This window comes from Coregonus lavaretus (assembly GCF_964263955.1).
Source record: "Coregonus lavaretus genome assembly, chromosome: 10".
In the NCBI taxonomy this organism is placed as follows: Eukaryota; Metazoa; Chordata; class Actinopteri; order Salmoniformes; family Salmonidae; genus Coregonus; species Coregonus lavaretus.
In genome coordinates, this window is record NC_139997.1 from 52,277,119 (window position 1) to 52,299,696 (window position 22,578).

At 44.8% G+C, this 22,578-nt stretch overlaps 1 protein-coding gene across 1 annotated transcript in view; it reads left to right on the plus strand.

Moving 5' to 3' along the window:
* The first annotated feature begins 440 nt into the window (after window positions 1-440).
* LOC311136381 (serine/threonine-protein kinase 10-like) overlaps window positions 441-22,578 on the plus strand; it is a 52,238-nt gene continuing 30,100 nt past the window's right edge. Inside the window, exons 1-2 of the mRNA XM_084170479.1 lie at window positions 441-863; window positions 14,546-14,710. Of these exons, the coding sequence (XP_084026605.1) occupies window positions 705-863; window positions 14,546-14,710 (324 nt within the window). The 5' untranslated portion in view covers window positions 441-704. The remainder of the gene's footprint in view (window positions 864-14,545; window positions 14,711-22,578) is intronic.

Sequence of the window (22,578 nt, forward strand, 5' to 3'; positions counted from 1 at the left end):
TAGCCTACTTATCATTTTTGGGAAGGAAAACTATTTCACTTACATTGTAATTTATTATAGGTAATATTTAATAGAAATCTGGAAACACTGGATATTTTAAAAACGACATGCCCATCTTAACTGGAAGGTGAAATTATTTTAACTATATATCTTGCGTAAAGATGACGGATCTGCGCACAGAAGACGACATTTCCATGACACGGTGGGAGCGCTGGGGGAGCGATAGGCCTATGCCGCGTTCAAATCTTAGTCGGAAATTCGGACATTTCCGACATGCTAACTGCTTGAAAGCGGCACGTGTATAACTACAACCTATTAGCAAGTCGGACACATGCGAGTTTCCTAGTTCAGATTACCATATGAACATGGCAATAAGGTGGGGCTTCTGTCTCTTTACTCCGAAGCAAGAAGTTATTCTCCATAGCTGATTACTGGTTACAGCAGGTGGTCATCGTGTGTAGTGGATAAGCCATGTGAATGGAAATATATATATTTTTTTTTTATGACAACGCGTGATTCAATATTTTAGTGTTTATGACGGCTTATTTTCTTATTTGAAAGGTGTGAAAAATGTTGGGTGTGTACTTCTAAATCCAGGTAGTTTTTCCCCGAGTACTTTTTTAGTCTAACAGGAGTGAAACTCAAAATAGTTGCTGTGTCTTGAGAAACTTGGCTTTTATGAACAGCTTTTTTGCGGCGAAACCATGGCTTTTGCTAAATTCAGCAAAATACTTCGCCTGTCTTCTTATGACATAAAAAAGAAGGCAAAACAATATGAACACGTTCATCGAGACATCAATCCTAATGACCAATGGGAAATTATCGGAGAATTGGGTGATGGAGCGTTTGGAAAAGTTTACAAGGTAAGCAATATGGGTTTCAACACACTACATGACCAAAATTATGTGGACACCTGCTCGTCAAATATCTAATTCCAAAATCATGGCATTAATATGGAGTTGGTCCCCCCCCCCTTACTGCTATAACAGCCTCCACTCTTCTGGGAAGGCTTTGCGCTAGATGTTGGAACATTGCTGCGGGGACTTGTTTCCATTCAGCTACAAGAGCATGAGTGAGGTCGGGCACTGATGTTGGGCATTTGGCCTGGCTCGCAGTCAGTGTTCCAATTTATCCCAAAGGTGTTCGATGGGGTTGAGGTCTCTCTGTGCAGGCCAGTCAAGTTCTTCCACACCGATGTCGAAAAACTATTTCTGTATGGACCTCGCTTTGTGCACGGGTGCATTGTCATGCAGTCCGCATGCCAATTGCATGCTCCCTCAACTTGAGACATCTGTGGCATTGGACCCCTCCCTGGAGACGCCACTATTAGCTTCATCCAGACTCAGCAGTAATTTGGGTTATGGGTTGATATTTCATCTATATCTTTTAGTCCTCACTTCGTGACATGGCAGGAAAAGTATTTGCTCGTGCCAAGTGTAGTACAGTGGGCGCCTTTGACTTAGGGGGCCAGTGGAAGAAGTGAGGCCTGACCAGAGTACAGTGCCCACACTCATACCTTGTGAACAGGCATGTGAGAGAACACCATGTGGGATTTCACTGATGACACTGAAAGGGAAAAATAACATGGAGCCACCCTAATATAAATAAATGATGCCTTCAGTTACCCCTACCACCAAAATACACCACCTTATGCTGCATATAGGCCAACTTTGACAGTGGCTTTTGACTAAGCAGTTTTCAGACCAGAGGAGACTTTAAAATCTCTTAACATGTCTCATACCCTTCAGGGCAGAGAATATCATTTAGTATACTACTAATTTAGCCTCCTGTAGCTCAGTTGGTAGAGCATGGCGCTTGCAACGCCAGGGTTGTGTGTTCAATTCCCATGGGGGGCCAGTATGAAAAATGTATGCACTCACTAACTGTAAGTCTCTCTGGATAAGAGCGTCTGCTAAATGACTAACATGTCAAAGTAAAGTCAGTGCTCCACACATGGAGCAGTCAGGGTCAGGAGGGAAGCTGTGGGCCGGAGGAGTGATGGAAACATCCTATATGGCCTTCAGGCTACTGACTAATCCGTCTGTGGGATGGGGTCTCGGGACTCCGCTCCACAGCCCGTCCAGACTAGAGAGAGATTTCGTCCCAAATAGTAACCTATTCCCTTTATAGTGCACTACTTTCAGAGCCCATCAAAAGTAGTGCACGATATAGGGAATAGGGTGCCATTTGGGACGTATCAAGGGAGTTCAGGAAGCCACCAGAACACTCATAACTACAATGATACCAGCATGGAGGACACCTTTATTCACTGCTCCGGTGCTTCAGGGCCAGCTAGATCTAGTTAAAATGTTGGCTGTAACAACTCCCTTAGAACAGCTGTGAAACAAACATTGCTGGTCACATGCTTCCTTTTGATTCCAGTAGAGTGTAGGTGTCAGTCTTGCCAGCCGCTGGCCTTATGATCTGGGTTGGCTGCACACATCCGGGTGAACACAGGGCTTTGTGACACTCTCTCAGGTTTTACGTGTCATGGGGGTATCACGGTTAGGCATCACTCTCAGGTTAATGGGCCCCATTGGCCTGTCACTGTCACCAGATGGTAAGGAGGACATAGTAGTCAGTGTCACGCGTCAGTAGTTAACTTAAAGCTGCTCTGGGAACAGTATACAGGTATCTGTATCTAGTCTGCTTGAACTAACTGGGAGGCGGGAGCCCTCGACTATCATGTGGTCCTCTGTAGCTCAGCTGGTAGAGCACGGCGCTTGTAACGCCAAGGTAGTGGGTTCGATCCCCGGGACCACCCATACACAAAAAAAAAAATATGTATGCGTCTGCTAAATGGCTTATTATTATTATTATTATTATTATTATTATTATTATTATTATTTTTAAAACTCAAGTGTGCATCAACTTGTTCACTCCTGAGACCAACGATTTCCCAGGGCTACAGGTAGTCATGACTAGAGCAGAGTTACATAAATCTCCACCACATGACGGCTATCGCTGAGATGGGAGAATGTCTCACTTCCTGCTGACCCGTGTGTCACAGGATGTTGTGTTTGCCGCTGCCGAAGCACAAGTGCCGACAGGTCCCCTTTACTTATTAATGGGACACGTGCTGCTGAGCAGGCTCCCTGGCTGCTGTTGCCTTGTACTGTAAGTTGTCCTAGTGGCGTTAGTTAGCGTAGCATTACCCGAGGCCGGTGTCCCAAATGGTACCCTTTTCCCTATGTAATGCACTACTTTTGACCAGAAAGTAGTGCACTATGTAGGCATAGGGTGCCATTTGGGATGCAGTCAAGATTGTCCTGTAATACAGGAGGCCTGCATAGTGAAAGCACATGTTTGTGCTCAAAGGCTGGTAATCTGTGGGGCCCAGCTGTGACCAGCCTGATAAGGACTCTCCTGTAGAGGCTTGTCCCCCGTGACTCCCCAGCCCCCTGTCTGTATGTAGCAGGTTGCCTCAGTGGTGACTGTCTGAGTGTGGGCGAGGGAGGGGATGTTTTGTGAGACTGAGAAAATCATGAGTTAACTAGTCATAACAGATTGAAAGCCTGAAACCTTTCACAATACCTCGCAGCGAAACTACCACATCCCGAAAGACAGTTCAAAGTTTGAACTACCCTGCTGTGTCCCCCACCCGTGTTGAACAACTCTGTAAATAAAGCTACATTAAGAGTTTAACTCTGTGTAATCCTCAGCAGTGGCGGCTCCTGAAAAAATTCTCAGGGGGGGGCAATTTTTCTGATGATTTAGGGTGACCTACACACATTTAAAAAAAGATATGTCCAGCAACAACATGAAGACAGGGGCAGCATATAAGTCAATACCAGAAGCATTTATTGACTGATCTCAAAAGTGTTGGCTTACAAAAGCAAAATAAGTTATCACAGTAAAAATAATCAAGGGTGTTCTTTCACATTCCTCAACACTGCATAAACAATATGCATTTCCATAAAACACCTCATCTAATTGTGCCACAAAGTTGACAAGTCCAAGAAAAATACCAGGGTTGGTGGAGCCCTCAGTTTAATCTTTGCCTCGCAAAGCTAACTCAAACACTCCGCAAAACTTCACACACTGGATTAGCCGGCTGAGGATGTGGCGGTTCTTGCTAACCTCATCGTTGTGGCGGCGGACAGCTAGCCTGTATCCCTCATCCAGTTGAGTGGCAATGTTCACTCTCCCCAAAGCAGACAATCTCAAACAGCTATCCATGTGGGTCTTTGACAGCTCATGTTTCTTAATCTTTTCTGAAAGATGGTGCATGTCCGTTACACCAGTCGCTGTCCAAGCGGTGCTGTCTGCCGTGCCGCCTTCAGGGTGAAAGAGTAAGCAGGGGTAGCAGAAGACTGCATTAGCTACATCGCAGCCTGCTAGCCAGGTTTTTCGTTCGTACCAATTTTTGGAAAATCCTCGGGTGTAGGACTTTCCCCCTTTAGTAGAAACCTGTTGAATTATTAAATTTGGTCTGGGAGGTCCTAATTGTTTCGTTGCCAATTTATCTTGATTTGTTCGCCGACAAAAAGGAACTTCTTTCAAAGAGACAATCGAGTTGCACTGAACGCTAGCCATCTTGACAGTAGTACGTGAATTGATTGACGCTGCTACCCGCTCTTTTCTTAGTTACGTTCATGGTTATGTTACGTATGACGAAAGCGCGTAAGTGCAAGCCCTCCCGGAACCCATAGAGATTGTATTGAAAGTTCTGATATTTGAAAAAAATAGATTTTACATGAGTCTATGAGAGACTTCTGGGGCGTTTTTCAACCTGACTGAAATCGCCCCAAAAGGGGCGGGGCCATTTGAAGCACGACTTTAGCCTGATTGGACATTTAGTGGCAGATCAGACGTCTAGATTAGAACACTGATAACTACTGTTGCCGTGATATAATTGATTAGAAAAAAAATCCCTTCCTTTTCCCATTTGGCAGTGCGTCGCCCATATCGCCCTAATGAACACACCGCCCCTGATCCTCAGTGTATGTAAGACAATATAAATAAAATGTTTCCAGTGGAAAGGCAGGTAGACTAGAGAACAGCACATCGCTGTCTACATACACAGCCAGCATTGAAAGCTCCTGGAAGACGCTAATGATCATCCCCTCTAAAGCCAAAGCTTATTTGCAGAGGGCTTAGTGTACACTAACCAATCCCCTGGCTCGGTCTTCCTGCCTGCCCTGTCTGTCTGCCCGGGGACTGATTTGGGCTGTATGAACTCCTGTGATCTCCTTGACCGTCCTCCTGACCTCTGGGGACTAGAGCCAAACATCCTGTGGAGATAAGAGACACATTGGCACAGAGGAAGCATAGCGTATGCCACAGACTGCATCTGGATGTGACATCTGTGTTTGTGTCACAAATGGCACTCTATTCCGTATATACTGTCTGTATATTATGTTTATCTTCTATATTCAGTGTTGATTCTGTTTTACTGTGGCATCATTTACCAAATCAAATTCTGTCTATGTAAATGTAGTTGGCGAATAAAGGTGTTTCTGATTGCACAACTTTTGAACAGAGCCCTATGGGCCCTGGTCAAAAGTAGTGCACTATAGAGGGTATAGGTGCATTTGGGACGCATCCTCTATGTGCAGCAGCAATGTAACAGTAGCAATTAACACTAATCAATAGCCAGTTGTCATTAGTATTATTATGTTCTTTATGTTCAATAGGACACATGCCTTTTGACCGTTATCATGTTCTTTGTGCTTATAGAGAACTCTGGCTGACTTTATGCGGAAGCCTAGTCCTACTCTGATAAATAGAATGGGATGATAGCCACTTATTTTGATAGAGGCTAATATCTCAAGCGACTGACAGTTAACACATACATTAGCTAGAACATTAGCGAGAATCTAACACACAGCCCTGGTGTTCCCAACACCATGCTCACCAGCCCAAAGCTGCCGGAGATGTCTTTTTTTTTCATAATGATAAGTCGATCTCTAAGTAATCTGCAGATGGAGGTCAAGATTTACTTGGCAGCCTAATGTTAACAAGAATTCCAGACATCTTAACGGCAGGGCAAAGGTTAAGCGCAAACAGTCTCTCTAGAGACGGGTTGGGGATGGGATCAGTGTCATGTCAGCCAACGTGTCAGCGTGTGCGTGGCACTGTGTTAGCTGGCAGAGTGCATTCTACAGTGTACCGGCAGGCAGGCAGACGCCTCAGCACACCGCCCCATGCTTACTGTACACTGCTATCTGACACTATTGATTCAGCCTGGAGGTAATTGGCCCCAGGAGGCTGTGCCAGCAGCAGAGAGCAGAGACACACCACCCACTGAGCCCAGTGTGTCTGCTCCTCTTCTCTCACAGCCAGGTGTAGTAATCGTCCCAGTGCACAGTCACTTCTCCAACTGGATCTCAGGGTTTCTCTGGCTTTATTTATGCCCTGCATGTTCTATTTGATCAGATTATCTCCTTAAGTGTTTTAGCAGGGGGATTTAGTTTGGGGTGTGTGTGGGGGGGGGGGGGGGGGGGGGGCAGTGTGTGTGTGTGTGCTCACAACCATGTACCCAAAAGGCAGGAAACAATAGCTGATCCCTTGTTTTACTTCTTCAAACTCTTTGCCCCTTTGTGGAGCATGGGTGTTTTTTTTTTTTTTTAAGGGAGAGGTCGATCGACTTTTCCCAGACAGGCAGGCTAGTAGAGGCAGAGGAGAGGGGCCAGTGTCAATCAGTTGTTCCTGACATCCATGGAAATGTCAGGCAAAACAAACCACAGAACAGTTTTGTTCCCCAGTGGGATGATTGGGTTCGAGAGCTCAGCTTTGTACCGCTACACTACGATAATGGGAGGGAGACTCGGTGGTGTGAGTCTGTTTTGCAGCTGGTTCCTGTTTCTTTTTTCTGTTAGTGTAATTAGGTTAGTGTGATTTACACAGCTCTATCCTCAACTAGCACCTCTCCTCTCTCCGCCTCCTCCCTCCTCCAGTGGAGAGACTCCAGGGCCTTGATGCCTTCCAGGAAGTCAGCGCTCCCTTGTGAGGCACAATGAGGGGGGAGGGAGGGTTGGAGATCTTGGTTGTGAAGGCTTGTAAAGTGGGTCTGGTGACCTAACGTGGCACCCTGTTGACTCAGATGGGGTTTCCGTGGCGGGAGCAGAGCAGGTTGCTGGAGGTGGTGTTGAAATGCAAATTCTCAGCGACGCATTGTCAGATTCAGATTGCTCTGCACCGCCAGTCATATAAACGTATGTCTCTCTCCAGTCACACACTGTATGCAAAGGTTAGGTTAGGTTTCCTGACCATGTGACCTCACCAGGAAAAACTCTGGGTCATAATGTTTAAAAAAGGCCCTGTACTTATTCCAGGTGAGATCACTTGTTCAGGAAACCTCAGGGCTGTAACTATGGTAGGCCAGTATCTCGATGCGTATGCGTGACTAGTGTTTATCCATATGTTTTCCCACAGCCCCCTCAGGCATTGGACCCCACCATGCTGTTTAGTCTGCAGCCTCACATCTCCAGGTCATTGGGAGGAGCTAAAGCCACACACACACACACACCTACAGTCATGTTTAACTAACCTTATGGGGACACACAATTTATAACCATTCTAAATCCTATTTTCCTTAACCCCAAGACCTTAACTCTATCCCTAAACCTAATTTAATACTAACACTAGTTCTACCTTCATCCTTAACCCCCTAGAAATAGCATTTGACCTTGTGGACACTAACAATGTCCCAAGTTGGTCAAATATTTGTTTTGCTTAGTGTTCTTGTGGGGACTTCTGGTTAAACACGTCCACACACATTTCTTTATCAAACACTGTCCAGACTTGTATTGCTCACAAACTATCTATTCCTGTCTTGCATCTATCTCTATCTGCCTTGCTCCTTTTCTGGCACTTGTTGCTTTTCATCTTTCTCTCTGTTTACCCTAGATCATGGTTTCCCAAACTCAGTCCTGGCATGGGCATGTTTGGCAGTATGAGTGAAGGAGGCTTTGTTGCGAAATAGGAAGCCGATTCTAGATTTAACTTTGGATTGGAGATGCTTAATGTGAGTCTGTAAGGAGAGTTTACAGTCTAACCAGACACCTAGGTATTTGTAGTTGTCCACATACTCTAGGTCAGACCCGCCGAGAGTAGTGATTCTAGTCGGGTGGGCGGGTGCAAGCAGCGTTCGGTTGAAGAGCATGCATTTAGTTTTACTAGTGTTTAAGAGCAGTTGGAGGCTACGGAAGGAGTGTTGTATGGCGTTGAAGCTCGTTTGGAGGTTTGTTAACAGTGTCCAATGAAGGGCCAGATGTATACAAAATGGTGTCGTCCGCATAGAGGTGGATCCGAGCGTCACCAGCAGCAAGAGCGACATCATTGATATACACAGAGAATAGAGTCGGCCCGAGAATTGAACCCTGTGGCACCCCCATAGAGACGGCCAGAGGTCCAGACAACAGGCCCTCCGATTTGACACATTGAATTCTATCTGAGAAGTAGTTGGTGAACCAGGCGAGGCAGTCATTAGAGAAACCAAGGCTATTTAGTCTGCCAATAAGAATGCGGTGGTTGACAGAGTCGAAAGCCTTGGCCAGGTCGATGAAGACTGCTGCACAGTACTGTCTTTTATCGATCGCGGATATAATATCGTTTAGGACCTTGAGCGTGGCTGAGGTGCACCCATGACCAGCTCGGAAACCGGATTGCATAGCAGAGAAGGTACGGTGGGATTCGAAATTGTCGGTGATCTTTTTGTTAACTTGGCTTTCAAATACTTTCGAAAGGCAGGGCAGGATGGATATAGGTCTGTAACAGTTTGGATCTAGAGTGTCACCCCCTTTGAAGAGGGGGATGACCGCGGCAGCTTTCCAATCTCTGGGGATCTCAGACGTTACGAAAGAGGGGTTGAACAGGCTAGTAATAGGGGTTGCGACAATTTCGGCTGCTAATTTTAGAAAGAAAGGGTCCAGATTGTCTAGCCCAGCTGATTTGTAGGGGTCCAGATTTTCCAGCTCTTTCAGAACATCAGCTGTCTGAATTTGTGTGAAGGAGAAGCGGGAGGGGCATGGGCAAGTTGCAGCGGAGGGTGCAGAGCTGGTGGACGGGGTAGTGGTAGCCAGGTGGAAAGCATGGCCAGCCGTAGCAAAATGCTTGTTGAAATTCTCGATTATTGTAGATTTATCAGTGGTGACAGTGTTTCCTAGCCTCAGTGCAGTGGGCAGTTGGGAGGAGGTGCTTTTATTTTCCATGGACTTTAGTGTCCCAAAACTTTTTGGAGTTAGTGCTACAGAATGCACATTTCTGTATGAAAAAGCTAGCCTTTGCTTTCGTAACTGATTGTGTATATTGGTTCCTGACTTCCCTGAAAAGTTGCATATCGCGGGGGCTGTTCGATGATAATGCAATACGCCACAGGATGTTTTTGTGCTGGTCAAGGGCAGTCAAGTCTGAGGAGAATCAGCGGCTATATCTGTTCTTAGTTCTGAATTTTTTGAATGGGGCATGCTTATTTAAGATTGAGGGGAAAGCACTTTTAAAGAACAACCAGGTCAATATCCATCCAGGATACCCGGGCCAGGTCAATTAGAAAGGCCTGCTCGCTAAAGTGTTTTAGGGAGTGTTTGACAGTGATGAGGGGTGGCCATTACGGACGCAGGCAATAAGGCAGTGATCGCTGAGATCCTGGTTGAAGACAGCTGAGGTGTATTTAGAGGGTACATTTGTCAGGATGATATCTATGAGGGTGCCCATGTTTACAGATGTAGGGTTGTACCTGGTAGGTTTGTTGATAATTTGTGTGAGATTGAGGGCATCTAGTTTAGATTGTAGGTTGGCCGGGGTGTTAAGCATATCCCAGTTTAGGTCACCAAGCCGTACGAACTCTGAGGATAGATGGGGGGGAAATCAGTTCACATATGGTGTCCAGGGCACAGCTCGGGGCTGAGGGGGGTCTGTAGCAAGCGGCAACAGTGAGAGACTTATTTATGGAAAGGTGGATTTTTAGAAGTAGATGCTCAAACTGTTTGGGCACAGACCTGGATAGTACGATAGAGCTCTGCAGGCTATCTCTACAGTTGATTGCAACCCCACCCCCTTTGGAAGTTCTATCGAGACGGAAAATGTTGTAGTTGGGGATGGACATTTCTGCATTTTTGGTGGCCTTCCTAAGCCAGGATTCAGACACTGCTAGAACATCAGGGTTGGCGGAGTGTGCTAACGCAATGAATAACTCAAACTTAGGAAGGAGGCTTCTGATGTTAACGTGCAGAAAACCAAGGCTTTTACGGTTACAGAAGTCAACAAATGATAACTCCTGGGGAGTAGGAGTGATACTGGGGGCTGCAGGTCCTGGGTTAGCCTGAGGAACAGAGGAGGAGTATAATAAGGATACGGCTAAAGGTTTTAAGTACTGGTCTTCTACTGCGTTGGGTACAGAGAAAAAAAGGGGTAGATTTCCGGACGTTGTAGATTAGATTCAGGGCATTATGTACAGACAAGGATATGAGTACAGTGGAGGTAAACCTAAGCGTTGGGTAACGATGAAAAAGAGAGCATCACTGGCGGCAACGATTTGAGTCGGTCTTCGCGTGTATGGGGGGTGGGACAAAGGAGCTATCTAAGGCAGGTTGAGCTGGGCTGGGGAATCTACAGTGAAATAGTACAATAAGAAATAACCGAAACACCAATAAGCAAGAGCTAAGACAACAGCTGGTAATGGCGACAAAGTTTGGGCTGAGGCTAAACATAAACAGGATGCGGTACCGTGTAAAGGAACATTCCAGCAGGCATCAGCTGTATAGCGGAGTTATCATAAGGTCCGGTGAACAGCAATAGGAGAGTTCGGGGGCTGCTGGAGCATTGGCGAGCAAGAGGCCACGGCTTGCGTGTGCTAGCAGGCCGGGGCTAGCAGATGGATCTTCGTGGTCGACGTCGTAACGGGAAGCCTGTTGAAACCACATCAGACGATTTCGTCGGCAGACCAGTCGTGTTGGATCGACGGGGCTCCGTGTCAACACTAGGAGGTCCCGTCCGTTTGACAGAGAGGTAGATAGCCGGGAGATGGGCCTGGCTCGAGGTTAGCTCAGGGCTGATTAGCCAACAACTACATCCATTTGGTTGCAGCTAGCTAGTTGCGATGATCCGGTATTAAAGGTCCATTGATTCAGTGATTCCGGCAGAAAAACCGATATGTTCTGGGTCGATAACGTGCTGTGCAGACAGTGCAGGCTGGCCGATAATAGTCCAGGCTAGAGCTGGCTGGTAGGTAGTGCAGGCCACGGACAATGGTGAAAAACCGCTAACAGTGGCTAATAGCAAGTAGCTAGTTAGCTGGCTACTCCCGTCCGGTAAACAGAGGTAGATAGCCGGGATATGGGCCTGGCTCGAGGCTAGCTCAAGGCTAACTGGTGCTTGCTTCGGGGGCAGCAGTGAATAGCCAACAGCAACATCCATCCGGTTGCGGCTAGCTAGTTGCGATCCGGTATTAATGTCCAGTGATTCAGTTATTCCGGCAGAAAATCCGATGTTCTGGGTGAAAACCGCTAATAGCAAGTAGCTAGTTAGCTGGCTAGCTAGTTTCATCTGGAGATTCTAGATAAAGGGTAAGTCAATAATAGAATCCGTTCCACATTGAGTGAGGCGGGTTGCAGGAAAGTATATTGAGCAAGGCACTTAACCCTAATTGCTCCTGTAAGTCGCTCTGGATAAGAGCGTCTGCTAAATGACAAAAAACACACAACAAAGAACACGACCGCACTGCTATGCCATCTTGGATCTTCTAAATAAAAGAGGAATAGGCAAAGCATGAATATGTTAGCTACATGAATTAGCTAAGAGAGACCATTTTAATGTAGCCAAAGATCATAGGGTCCCTTAGGAAACACTGACCAATACTTTGGTTCCTACCCGTCACAATAACGCCTCCCTGGGTTTTACATTCATTGTCAAACACTGTATTCAAAGTGCCCATTATATTCTAACTATAGAATTAGAATAATCAATCTATTTCCATTATTCCAACAGTTCACCCAAGTGTTTTGATCTAAATCCCAAGTGAAATCGCAATTGTAATATTTGCTAAACAAAATTAAGCCTAGATTATTGTTGGCCCATATTGTGCAGCCCTACGTGGCAGTGTGGAAATTATCTCAAATGAGTGCAGGAAATGCATAAATTGATGAAAATGCGCAGTTGTTGGATTGAACAGTATACAACAAATCAGAATGGTGAAAGACCCATTGAAATCACTTAGAATGTGTTTGTTGCCACCCTAGGGTCAATCACTACTCAAAGCAAATATACAACTTTGATTATTCAAAAACATAAAATACTGCCATACCGTCAAAACTAAAAATATATTGTGATATGATATTTTGGTCATATCGCCCAGCCCTACCTTTTACTCCTCATTCTCAGAACTAGAACTATTACACATATACATTCTGTCTGTAGTGATGTGCTCACCACTGACTCACGCTCCTGTTTTGATGCTTGTTTATCATGCCGTTGGGGACGTGTACAATCTGTTAAAGTGTTTATAACCAATGTGTAGTGACATTTCAATGTGGATGGGCTGGCTGGCTACATGGCTACAGTGGTTCCTCCTTCTCCGCAACTCTTACAGGGTGAGGCGTGTCCTTTCCTGTTGTGCTTTTTAAAGTGTGGTTAACATTTTAATTAGACTCTTGTTTGTCAGCATTTTTGATTGGTTCTCTTCTCATGAAAGTCTTGCGCGCACACACCCACCCACCCACTGAGGAATTCACTGGGTGGGCGGTGGCCCAGATATGGTTTTGAAGTCCAAGCCAAACTGTCAAAACTGTTTCCAGTATTTTATGTGTGAAATGTAATGTTAATTACATTTTCATAAATATAATGTTAATTACATTGATAAATAAGAAAGTGGATGACAGACTCATGATGTGTTCACTACCTTTCAATTATAGTCGCATACAGTGACTTTTTACACATTATGTTACGTTACAGCCTTATTCTAAAATGGATTAAATAAAACAATTTCCTCAGCAATCTACACACAATACCCCATAATGACAAAGCAAAAACAGGTTTTTAGAAGTGCTTGTTAATTTATTAAAAACAGAAATACCTTATTTGCATAAGTATTCAGACCCTTTGCTATGAGAGTCGAAATTGAGCTCAGGCTCATCCTGTTTCCATTGATCATCCTTGATGTTTCTACAACTTGATTGGAGTCAACCTGTGGTAAATTCAATTGATTGGACCCACCAAGACTCTTCCTAGAGCTGGCCGCCCGGCCAAACTGAGCAATCGGGGGAGAAGGGCCTTGGTCAGGGAGGTGAACAAGAACCCGATGGTCACTCTGACAGAGCTCCAGAGTTCCTCTGTGGAGATAGGAGAACCTTCCAGAAGGACACCCATCTCTGCAGCACTCCATCAATTAGGTCTTTATGGTAGAGTGGCCAGATGGAAGCCACTCCTCAGTAAAAGGCACATGACAGCCCCCTTGGAGTTTGCCAAAAGGCACCTCAAGACTCTCAGACCATGAGAAACAAGAGTCTCTGTTCTGATGAAACCAAGATTGAACTCTTTGGCCTGAATGCCAAGCATCACGTCTGGAGGAAACCTGGCACCATCCCTACGGTGAAGCATGTTGGTGGCAGCATCATGCTGTGGGGATGTTTTTCAGCGGCAAGGACTGGGAGACTAGTCAGGATCAGGACCTCAGACTGGGGCGAAGGTTCACCTTCCAACAGGACAAAGACCCTAAGCACACAGCCAAGACAACGCAGGAGTGGCTTCGGGACAAGTCTCTGAATGTCCTTGAGTGGCCCAGCCAGAGCCCGGACTTGAACCCAATCGAACATCTCTGGAGAGACTTGAAAATAGCTGTGCAGCAACACTCCCAATCCAACCTGACAGAGCTTGAGAGGATCTGCAGAGAAGAATGGGAGAAACTCCCCAAATACAGGTGTGCCAAGCTTGTAGTGTTATACCCAAAAAGACTCGAGGCTATAATAGCTGCTTCAACAAAGCACTGAGTAAAGGGTCTGAATACTTATGTAAATGTATTATTTCAGTTTTCTTTTTTTTAAATAAATTAGCAACAATTTCTTAAACTGTTTTTGCTTTGTCATTATGGGGTATTGTGTGTAGATTGGGAGGAAAAAAGCAATTTAATCAATTTTAGAATAAGGCTGTAACCTAACAAAATGTGGAAACGACGGCACTGTACATTCGTAATTCACTTCTGTGTTTTCTCAACAAGTTGGTTTTCACAAGTTTAATTTCCTTCCTAACCCCCACTACTTCACCTCACTTCTGGGCCGGGCCCCACCTATGATGTTTCTTAGTATTAACCAATATGCCTTATGATAAAATTCACTGTCCTTGTATAGCCTGTTGAAACAGCCCCCTTGTGCAGATTTAATTTGTGTACTTCCTGTGTGCTGGCCTTTTGCCATTTTACCAGTGTCTCAATAGATCATAACTCCTGTTAAGAAGGAATCACAAAAGCAAAATTAATGTTATGGCAACTTGAGAAGGCCAATTGACGACAAAATCTAGGTTTATAAATGGCTCGATATCCTTCATCACATGAAAACACTAAATATGGAGAAGATGATGTAAATGTTGACATGTTGACTCATTTGTCTTCTAGGCCAAAAATAAGGAGACTGGAGCGCTGGCTGCGGCCAAAGTCATTGAGACGAAGACCGAGGAAGAGCTGGAGGATTACATGGTGGAGATAGACATCCTGGCCAAGTGTGACCACCGCTACATCGTCAAGCTGTTGGACGCCTTCTACCACGATGCCAAGCTCTGGGTAAGACCTTAGGGCCAAAAGTGGGCCGTAACTGGGCCGATGAACAGGGACGTGTGGAGTTTGTTCTGGAACACCCAAAACTGTTACCCAACTCAATGTTCTAATCCACTCCAGGGCCTTCTACTACAGAATAGGTTCTGGTCTGACCTTATGGTGAACCCTATAGGTTACTATGAGGATCAAGCTAGATCTTTCAGTTCCTCCCTTTTGTGGGGTATATTTTATTTTAGCTTTCCCCTCCTCTCTCATTATTGAATAGACGGCATGTTTTGCATATACTTTAATCAGCCCGTGTCTGCCAAGACAAACACAAGTGACCTCATGATGGCGCCGATAGACATGGCAGCTCTGCTTCTAGCTCCTAAGCAACTTTTCATTATTATTATTTTGTGGGTGTTATTTCTTACATTATTAGCCCAGAACATTTTATAAGCTATTACACACAGCTGGAAATAACTTTTGGATATCAGAGTGGCCGTAGCTCACCAGCATTCCGACCAGAAATATGACTTTCCCGAATTGGATCCTTTGTTCGTAGCCCCCAAGGCAATTTGACTTATCCCTGAGGCTGCTCCAAGACTCCACAGGCGGAGAAGAGGCATTCGGAGTGGACTTCCAGTCCGACTCAGAAGGCGTGGACACCATCCACCGCTTCCGAGTATATTACTTGCTAATGTTCAGTCCCTGGACAATAAAGTAGACGAGCTCAGGGCGAGGATATCCTTCCAGAGAGACATCAGGGACTGTAACATGCTCTGTTTCACGGAATCATCTCTCTCTCCGGATATACTGCCCCCGTCCATACAGCCAGCTGGGTTCTCAGTACATCGTGCAGGTAAGAATAAAGAACTCTCTGGGAAGAAGAAAGGCGGAAGTGTGTTTCATGATTAACTACTCATGGTGTGATTGTGGTAACGTACAGGAACTCAAGTCCTTTGGTTCACCTAACCTAGAATACCTCGCAATCAAATGCCCACTGCATGACCTCCCAAGATAATTGTCTTCAGTTATCGTCACAGACGTGTATATTCACCCTAAAGCTGATACAACGACGGCCCTCAAGGAACTACACTGGACTTTGTGCAAACTGGAAACCACATATCCTGAGGCCACATTTATTGTAGCAGAGGATTTTAACAAAGCAAATCTGAGGAAAATGCTATCGAAGTTCTATCAACACATTGCCTGTAGTACTCGCACTTCAAAAACTCTCGACCATTGTTACTCTCCCTTCCGGGATGGCTACATGGCCCTCCCTTTGGCTAATCAGATCACGACTCCATTCTGCTCCTCCCTTCCTATAGGCAGAAACTCAAACAGGAAGTACCCATGCTGAGGTCTATTCAATACTGGTCTGACCAATCGGAATCCATGCTTCAAGATTGTTTTGATCACGCGGACTAGGATATGTTCCGGGTTACCTCTAAGAATAACATTGACATCGGGACAGAGTTCATAAGGAAGTGTATAGGGGATGTTGTTCCCACTGTTACGATTTAAAACCTACCCAATCCAAAAACCGTGGATAGATGGCAGCATTTGCGCAAAACTGAAAGTGCAAACCACCGCATTTAACCACAGCAAGGTGACTGGGAATATGGTTGAATACAAACAGGCCAGTTATGTCCTCCGTAAGGCAATCAAACAGGCAAAATGACAGTACAGAAACAAAGTGGAGTTGCAATTCAGTGGCTTAGACATGAGACGTCAGTGGCAAGGACTCCAGACAATCATGGATTACAAAGTGAAAACCAGACATGTCGCTGACACCGATATCTTGCTCCCAGACAACCTAAACATCTTCTTTGCCCGCTTTGAGGATAACACAGTGCCACCGCTCTCCTGGCCGACATGAGTAAGACATTTTTAAGTGTGTTAACCCTCCCAAGGTTGCAGGCCCAGACGGCATCCCTAGCCACGTCCTCCGAGCATGCGCAGACCAGCTGGCTGCAGTGTTTACGGACATGTTCAATCTCTTCCTATCCAAGTCTGCTGTCCCCACTTGCTTCAAGATGTCCACCATTGTTCCTGTACCCAAGAAAGCAAAGGTTACTGAACTAAATTACTATTGCGCTGTAGCACTCACTTTTGTCATCAAGTAGTGCTTTGAGAGGCTAGTTAAGGATCATATCACCTCCACCTTACCTGACACCCTAGACCCACTGCAATTTGCATACCCCCACAATAGATCCACAGATAATGCAATCGCCATGCACTGCACTCTGCCCTATCCCATCTGGTCAAGAGGAATACCTATGTAAGAATTATGTTCATTGACTACAGCTCAGCCTTCAACACCATAGTACCCTCCAAGCTCATCATTAAGCTTGGGCCCTTGGTCTGAACCCTGCCCTGTGCAACTGGTTCCTGGACTTCCTGACAGGCTGTCCCCAAGTGGTGAAGGTAGGAAACAACACCTCCACTACGCTGATCCTCAACACAGGGGACCCACAAGGGTGCGTGCTCAGCCCCCTCCTGTACTTCCTGTTCACCCATGACTGCGTGGCCACGCATGCCTCCAACTCAATCATCAAGTTTGCAGAGGACACAACAGTGGTAGGCCTGATCACCAACAATGAAGAGAGAGCCTAAAGGGAGGAGGTGAGGGCCCTGGCGGAGTGGTGCCAGGAAAATAACCTCTCATTGTTGACAAAATGTCAACAAAACGAATGAGCTGATCGTGGACTTCAGGAATCCGCAGAGGAAGCATGCCCCCATCCACGTCGACGGGGCCTCAGTGGAGAGGTTGAAAAGCTTTGAGTTGCTCGGCGTACACATCACTGACAATCTGAAATGGTTCACCCACACAGTGTGGTGAAGAAGGCGCAACATCGCCTCTTCAACCTCAAGAGGCTGAAGAAATTCGGCTTGGTCCCTAAGACCCTCAAACTTTTACAGATGCACCATTGAGAGCATCCTGTCAGGCTGCCTCACCGCCTGGTACGGCAACTGCATCGCCCGCAACCACAGGGCTCTCCAGAGGGTGGTGCGGTGTGCCCAACGCTTCACCGGTGGGCACACTGCCTGCCCTCCAAGGCATCTACAGCACCCGATGTCACAGGAATGCCAAAAAGATCATCAAGGATATCAACCACCCAAGCCACGGTCTGTTCACCCCGCTATCATCCAGAAGGCGAGGTCAGTACAGTTGCATCAAAGCTGGGACAGAGGGACTGAAAAACAGCTTCTATCTCAAGGCCATCAGACTGTTAAATAGATAGCCGGCCTCCACCCAGTACCCTGCTCTGAACTTAGTCACTAGCCGACTATCATCTTGTTACTCTACCATGCACCTAAGCGACTGCTGCCCTATGTACATAGACATGGAACACTGGTCACATTTTAATAATGTTTACATACTGTTTTACTCATTTAATACAGTACCAGTCAAACGTTTGGACACCTACTCAAGGGTTTTTCTTAATTTTTACTATTTCCTACTTTGTAGAATAATAGTGAAGATATCAAAACTATGAAATAACACATATGGAATCATGTAGCAACCAAGAAAGTGTTAAACAAATCAAAATATATTTGAGATTTGAGATTTAAAATAGCCACCCTTTGCCTTGATGACAGTTTTGCACACTCTTGGCATTCTCTCAACCAGCTTCACCTGGAATGCTTTTCCAACAGTCTTGAAGGAGTTCACGCATATGCTTAGCACTTGTTGGCTGCTTTTCCTTCACTCTGCCGTCCGACTCATCCCAAACCATCTCAATTGGGTTGAGGTCGGGGGATTGTGGAGGCCAGGTCATCTGATGCAGCACTCCATCACTCTCCTTGGTAAAATAGCCCTCACACAGCCTGGAGGTGTGTTGGGTCATTGTCCTGTTGAAAAACAAATGATAATCTGACTAAGCCCAAACGAGATGGGATGGCATATCGCTGCAGAATGCTGTGGTAGCCATGCTGGTTAAGTGTGCCTTGAATTCTAAATAAATCACAGACCGTGTCACCAGCAAAGCACCCCCACACCATAACACCACCTCCTCCATGCTTTACGGTGAGAACTACACATGAGGAGATCATCCGTTCACCCACACCACGTCTCACAAAGACACTGCGGTTGGAACCAAAAATCTCCAATTTGCACTCCAGACCAAAGGACACATTTCTACCGGTCTAATGTCCATTGCTCGTGTTTCTTGACTCAAGCAAGTCTCTTCTTCTTATTGATGTCCTTTTAGTAGTGGTTTCTTTGCAGCAATTCGAACATGAAGGCCTGATTCACACAGTCTCATCTGAACAGTTGATGTTGAGATGTGTCTGTTACTTGAACTCTGTGAAGCATTTATTTGGGCTGCAATTTCTGAGGCTGGTAACTCTAATGAACTTATCCTCTGCACCAGAGGTATATCTGGGTCTTCCATTCCTGTGGTGGTAATCATGAGAGCCAGTTTCATCATAGTGCTTGATGGTTTTTGCGACTACACTTGAAGAAACTTTCAAAGTTCTTGACATTTTCCATATTGACTGACCTTCATGTTTTAAAGTAATGCTGGACTGTCGTTTCTTTGCTTAATTGAGCTGTTCTTGCCATAATATGGACTTGGTCTTTTACCAAATAGCCCTATCTTCTGTATACCCCCCCCCCACCTGTTAATTGAAATGCATTCCAGTTGGAGAGAATGCCATGTGGGCAAAGCTGTCATCAAGGCAAAGGATGGCTATTTAAATCTCAAATATATTTTGATTTCTTTAACACTTTTTTGGTTGCTACATGATTCCATGTGTTATTTCATAGTTTCGATGTCTTCACTATTATTCTACAATGTAGAAAATAGTAAAAATAAAGAAAAATCCTTGAGTGAGTAGGTGTCTAAACTTTTGACTCGTAGTGTATACTGTATTCTAGTCAAAGCCAGCATATTCAACAATTGCTGTAAATATGCTATTCTGTCCTACGTATTCTACAGATATACTAAATATTCTATCCACAATGTTTATACATCCCTTCACACACACACGCTGACATTGCTCATCCTAATATTATACATTTCTTAATTCCATTTAGATTTGTTTGAGTTGTTAGATATCACTGCACTGTTGGAGGTAGGAACACAAGCATTTCGCTACACCCACAATAACATCTGTTTAAATATGTGTATGCGACCAATAACATTTGATTTGCTTTTAATCATGCTGGTCCCGGACATAAACTATGATAGGAATTACTAAATGAATTTTAAAAAAGAGGGAAATTGTCAAACATCCAATCACTGTTTAGACTGTAGCAACACTTTGTTATTCAAACTCTGATTGATACACACAGAATTGGATTCTGACATGTACAATTAATGTTATTTATCTGACTTTTTTGACTACCACTGCATTACTGAATGTGATCGATCTATGACCGTTAAAACATTACCTGGAAATGGGTGTAGTATAAACTCATCAACTGCTAAAAGTTGCTTAAAAAGTTGCTCAACTGATATAAAGTTGCTTAGGGGGGGAAGTAAATATTATATAGAGGGCTGTTTTTTGCAGACCAAGTAGACACCCCCATGTTTTTCTACATTTCATTCTAGCCTCATAGCTATCATTCCCAATAAAATGGTTGTAGAGACCAAATTGGTCCAGCTCTTAAAGCGCAGGTTCAGAGTAGAAGATAACCACTTGGGAGTGAGACAGAACATCACCATGCTTTAGTGCTGTGTTGGGGCACCTTGTACACATCACTAATTGGGGGGCCACCACACCAGATATGGCAGCAGGTCTATTGCTCCCCCTCCCATCTGTTAACCCAGAGGCATGTATTGGCCCTGTTAGGGCATAGCTGGAATTCCACAGTGCGAAAGGTACATTTTATTTTCTACAAGGCCTCCGGACTGAGACTGTCAGCTCATCTAGCTTTCAAATCACACACTTCCTGTGTGTGTCCTTGGTGGGGTTTCAACTTTTTCTCTGATCTTATTCTCAAGAACTAAACTATTCTACAGTAAAAGCCTATCATTTAGTCTACATAGGCAGTATAACCAGACTTTCATCTGATCTTATTCAAGAGGCCCAGGTTATATAAAAAAAAAAAAAACTCCCTTAAGAGTGAGTGGTCAAGCACTCATATACCACTTCTCAGGCTGTAGAGGTTGCAAAAGAATTTTTTTTTTTTTTTTTTATGTACCGATTCCATGGCACATGTTTATGAGCTGATACACAAAACAACGGCAGATTCAAAACGTAGTATTTAAATGTATTGTACAAAACTCTTGCAACCATATATAATGGGGATACAACCATCCCAGCTCTGAAGATTTTGCTACTAACAGACAATCATTAGATCACTTGGTTTGGTACTGCCTATATGCAGCTTTCTTTTGGTCGCAGGTTCAGGAATGGCTTAGGAATTGCAACATTTACCTGGAGCCAACTCTGCAAATAGCACTGCTGGGTGATTTTTGAAAAGTCATAGTCAATTCATCAATAATATTATAATACTCTTAGCAAAAAAATGTATCTTTAATTTACAATCTGTAGAAACTATGAGAATAGAAAGGTTCAGACGTTTTGTGAAACATCACAGTTGAAAAATATAGAAATCAAAACTGGATGGTGTTCAGAGATAGATGGGAGGGGTTGAGGGGAGCTGAACGGTGGGACTAAAATACTGAGTGCGTAAAATGTATGTAGAAGTTTAAGTATTGTTGTCCATTAGTTTACTCCAATTAGGGGAGGGGTGGTAGGGTTAGAGGAAAATAATAAATAAGGAAAATATATAAAATATGTTTACCAAATAATATATGGGGGATTGGAAATAGACACATAATAGAACTGTCGTACTCTGATATCATCACAAAAGAAGCAGGTTCTAGTTTGGCCTGTCCCTCACCACACTCTCTCCAGTGTCATAACAACTTACATTTCTGGGTGTGGATGAGGCATTTGATCATAAAACCTCCACACAAACACTGGCACCACACACAGAGAGCCTCTCCCTGGCTAAGGGCCAGTGCCAAGGGGATGACTAAAGATGTGTGATCCCTGGAGCATGCCAGTCTGCCTGGTTGCTGCAGACTAAACCAGCGGTTGGGCTGAGTGCCTCAAACCCCCTCTTTCAGCCGGAGAGCAGGGGTGGCACATTCCACTGCCCACCCACTCTGCTCTGTGGAGAGAGAGAAGGTTGTTTGTTCTAGTTTGGGAACAACCCGCTCTACAGCGTGAGAAACGGGGGGTCTTTAACATAGGGCTGCCACTGACTGCTGACATTAACACACACACACACACACACACGACTGCAGCCAGCCATGATAATGCTTTCATCTGGAAATCATCCCATGGTAAACAATAAAGTGCTATTAACAGGTGTTAACAGATGGGCATCATGTTCATCTGGATTGTTTCTCTTAGTGTGTACTGTCACTGCCAGGGCCAACATAAAACCCTGCTGCACAGTCTGACTGTGAGTGTCATCAGTATGCGTGTATAATTTATACCTCATAAGTCTGTCTCCTTGAGGCTGCCTCTTGACAAGGAGAGGAGAGGGCTCTGTTTTAAAGGAATGCTGCTGTGTTCTGTTGTTACCAAGCAGAGGCAGAAAGGGAGTCCATTAAACAGGAGGTGAATGATGTCAGTGTAGGGTCCTTGTTCTTGATTCTATTCCACACAGCACAGCTTCACTCCGTGTACAGTAAATCTGTCCTTATCCTCTTTTGTTCACTTTATCTCACTCCCTCCTTCCCACCGTCCTGGTGGAGATACAGTACAACCTTGCATAGAGCAGGCTTACTGTTCCTCTCCATTATGAATCCCTCCTGATGACGTATTTTAATGTACCCATAAATCACTGGATCGTTACTCATTTTCCAGTGTCACAAGGCATAATACTGCAGATTTTGTGCATGATGGAGAAAGGATGGTGGTCACTT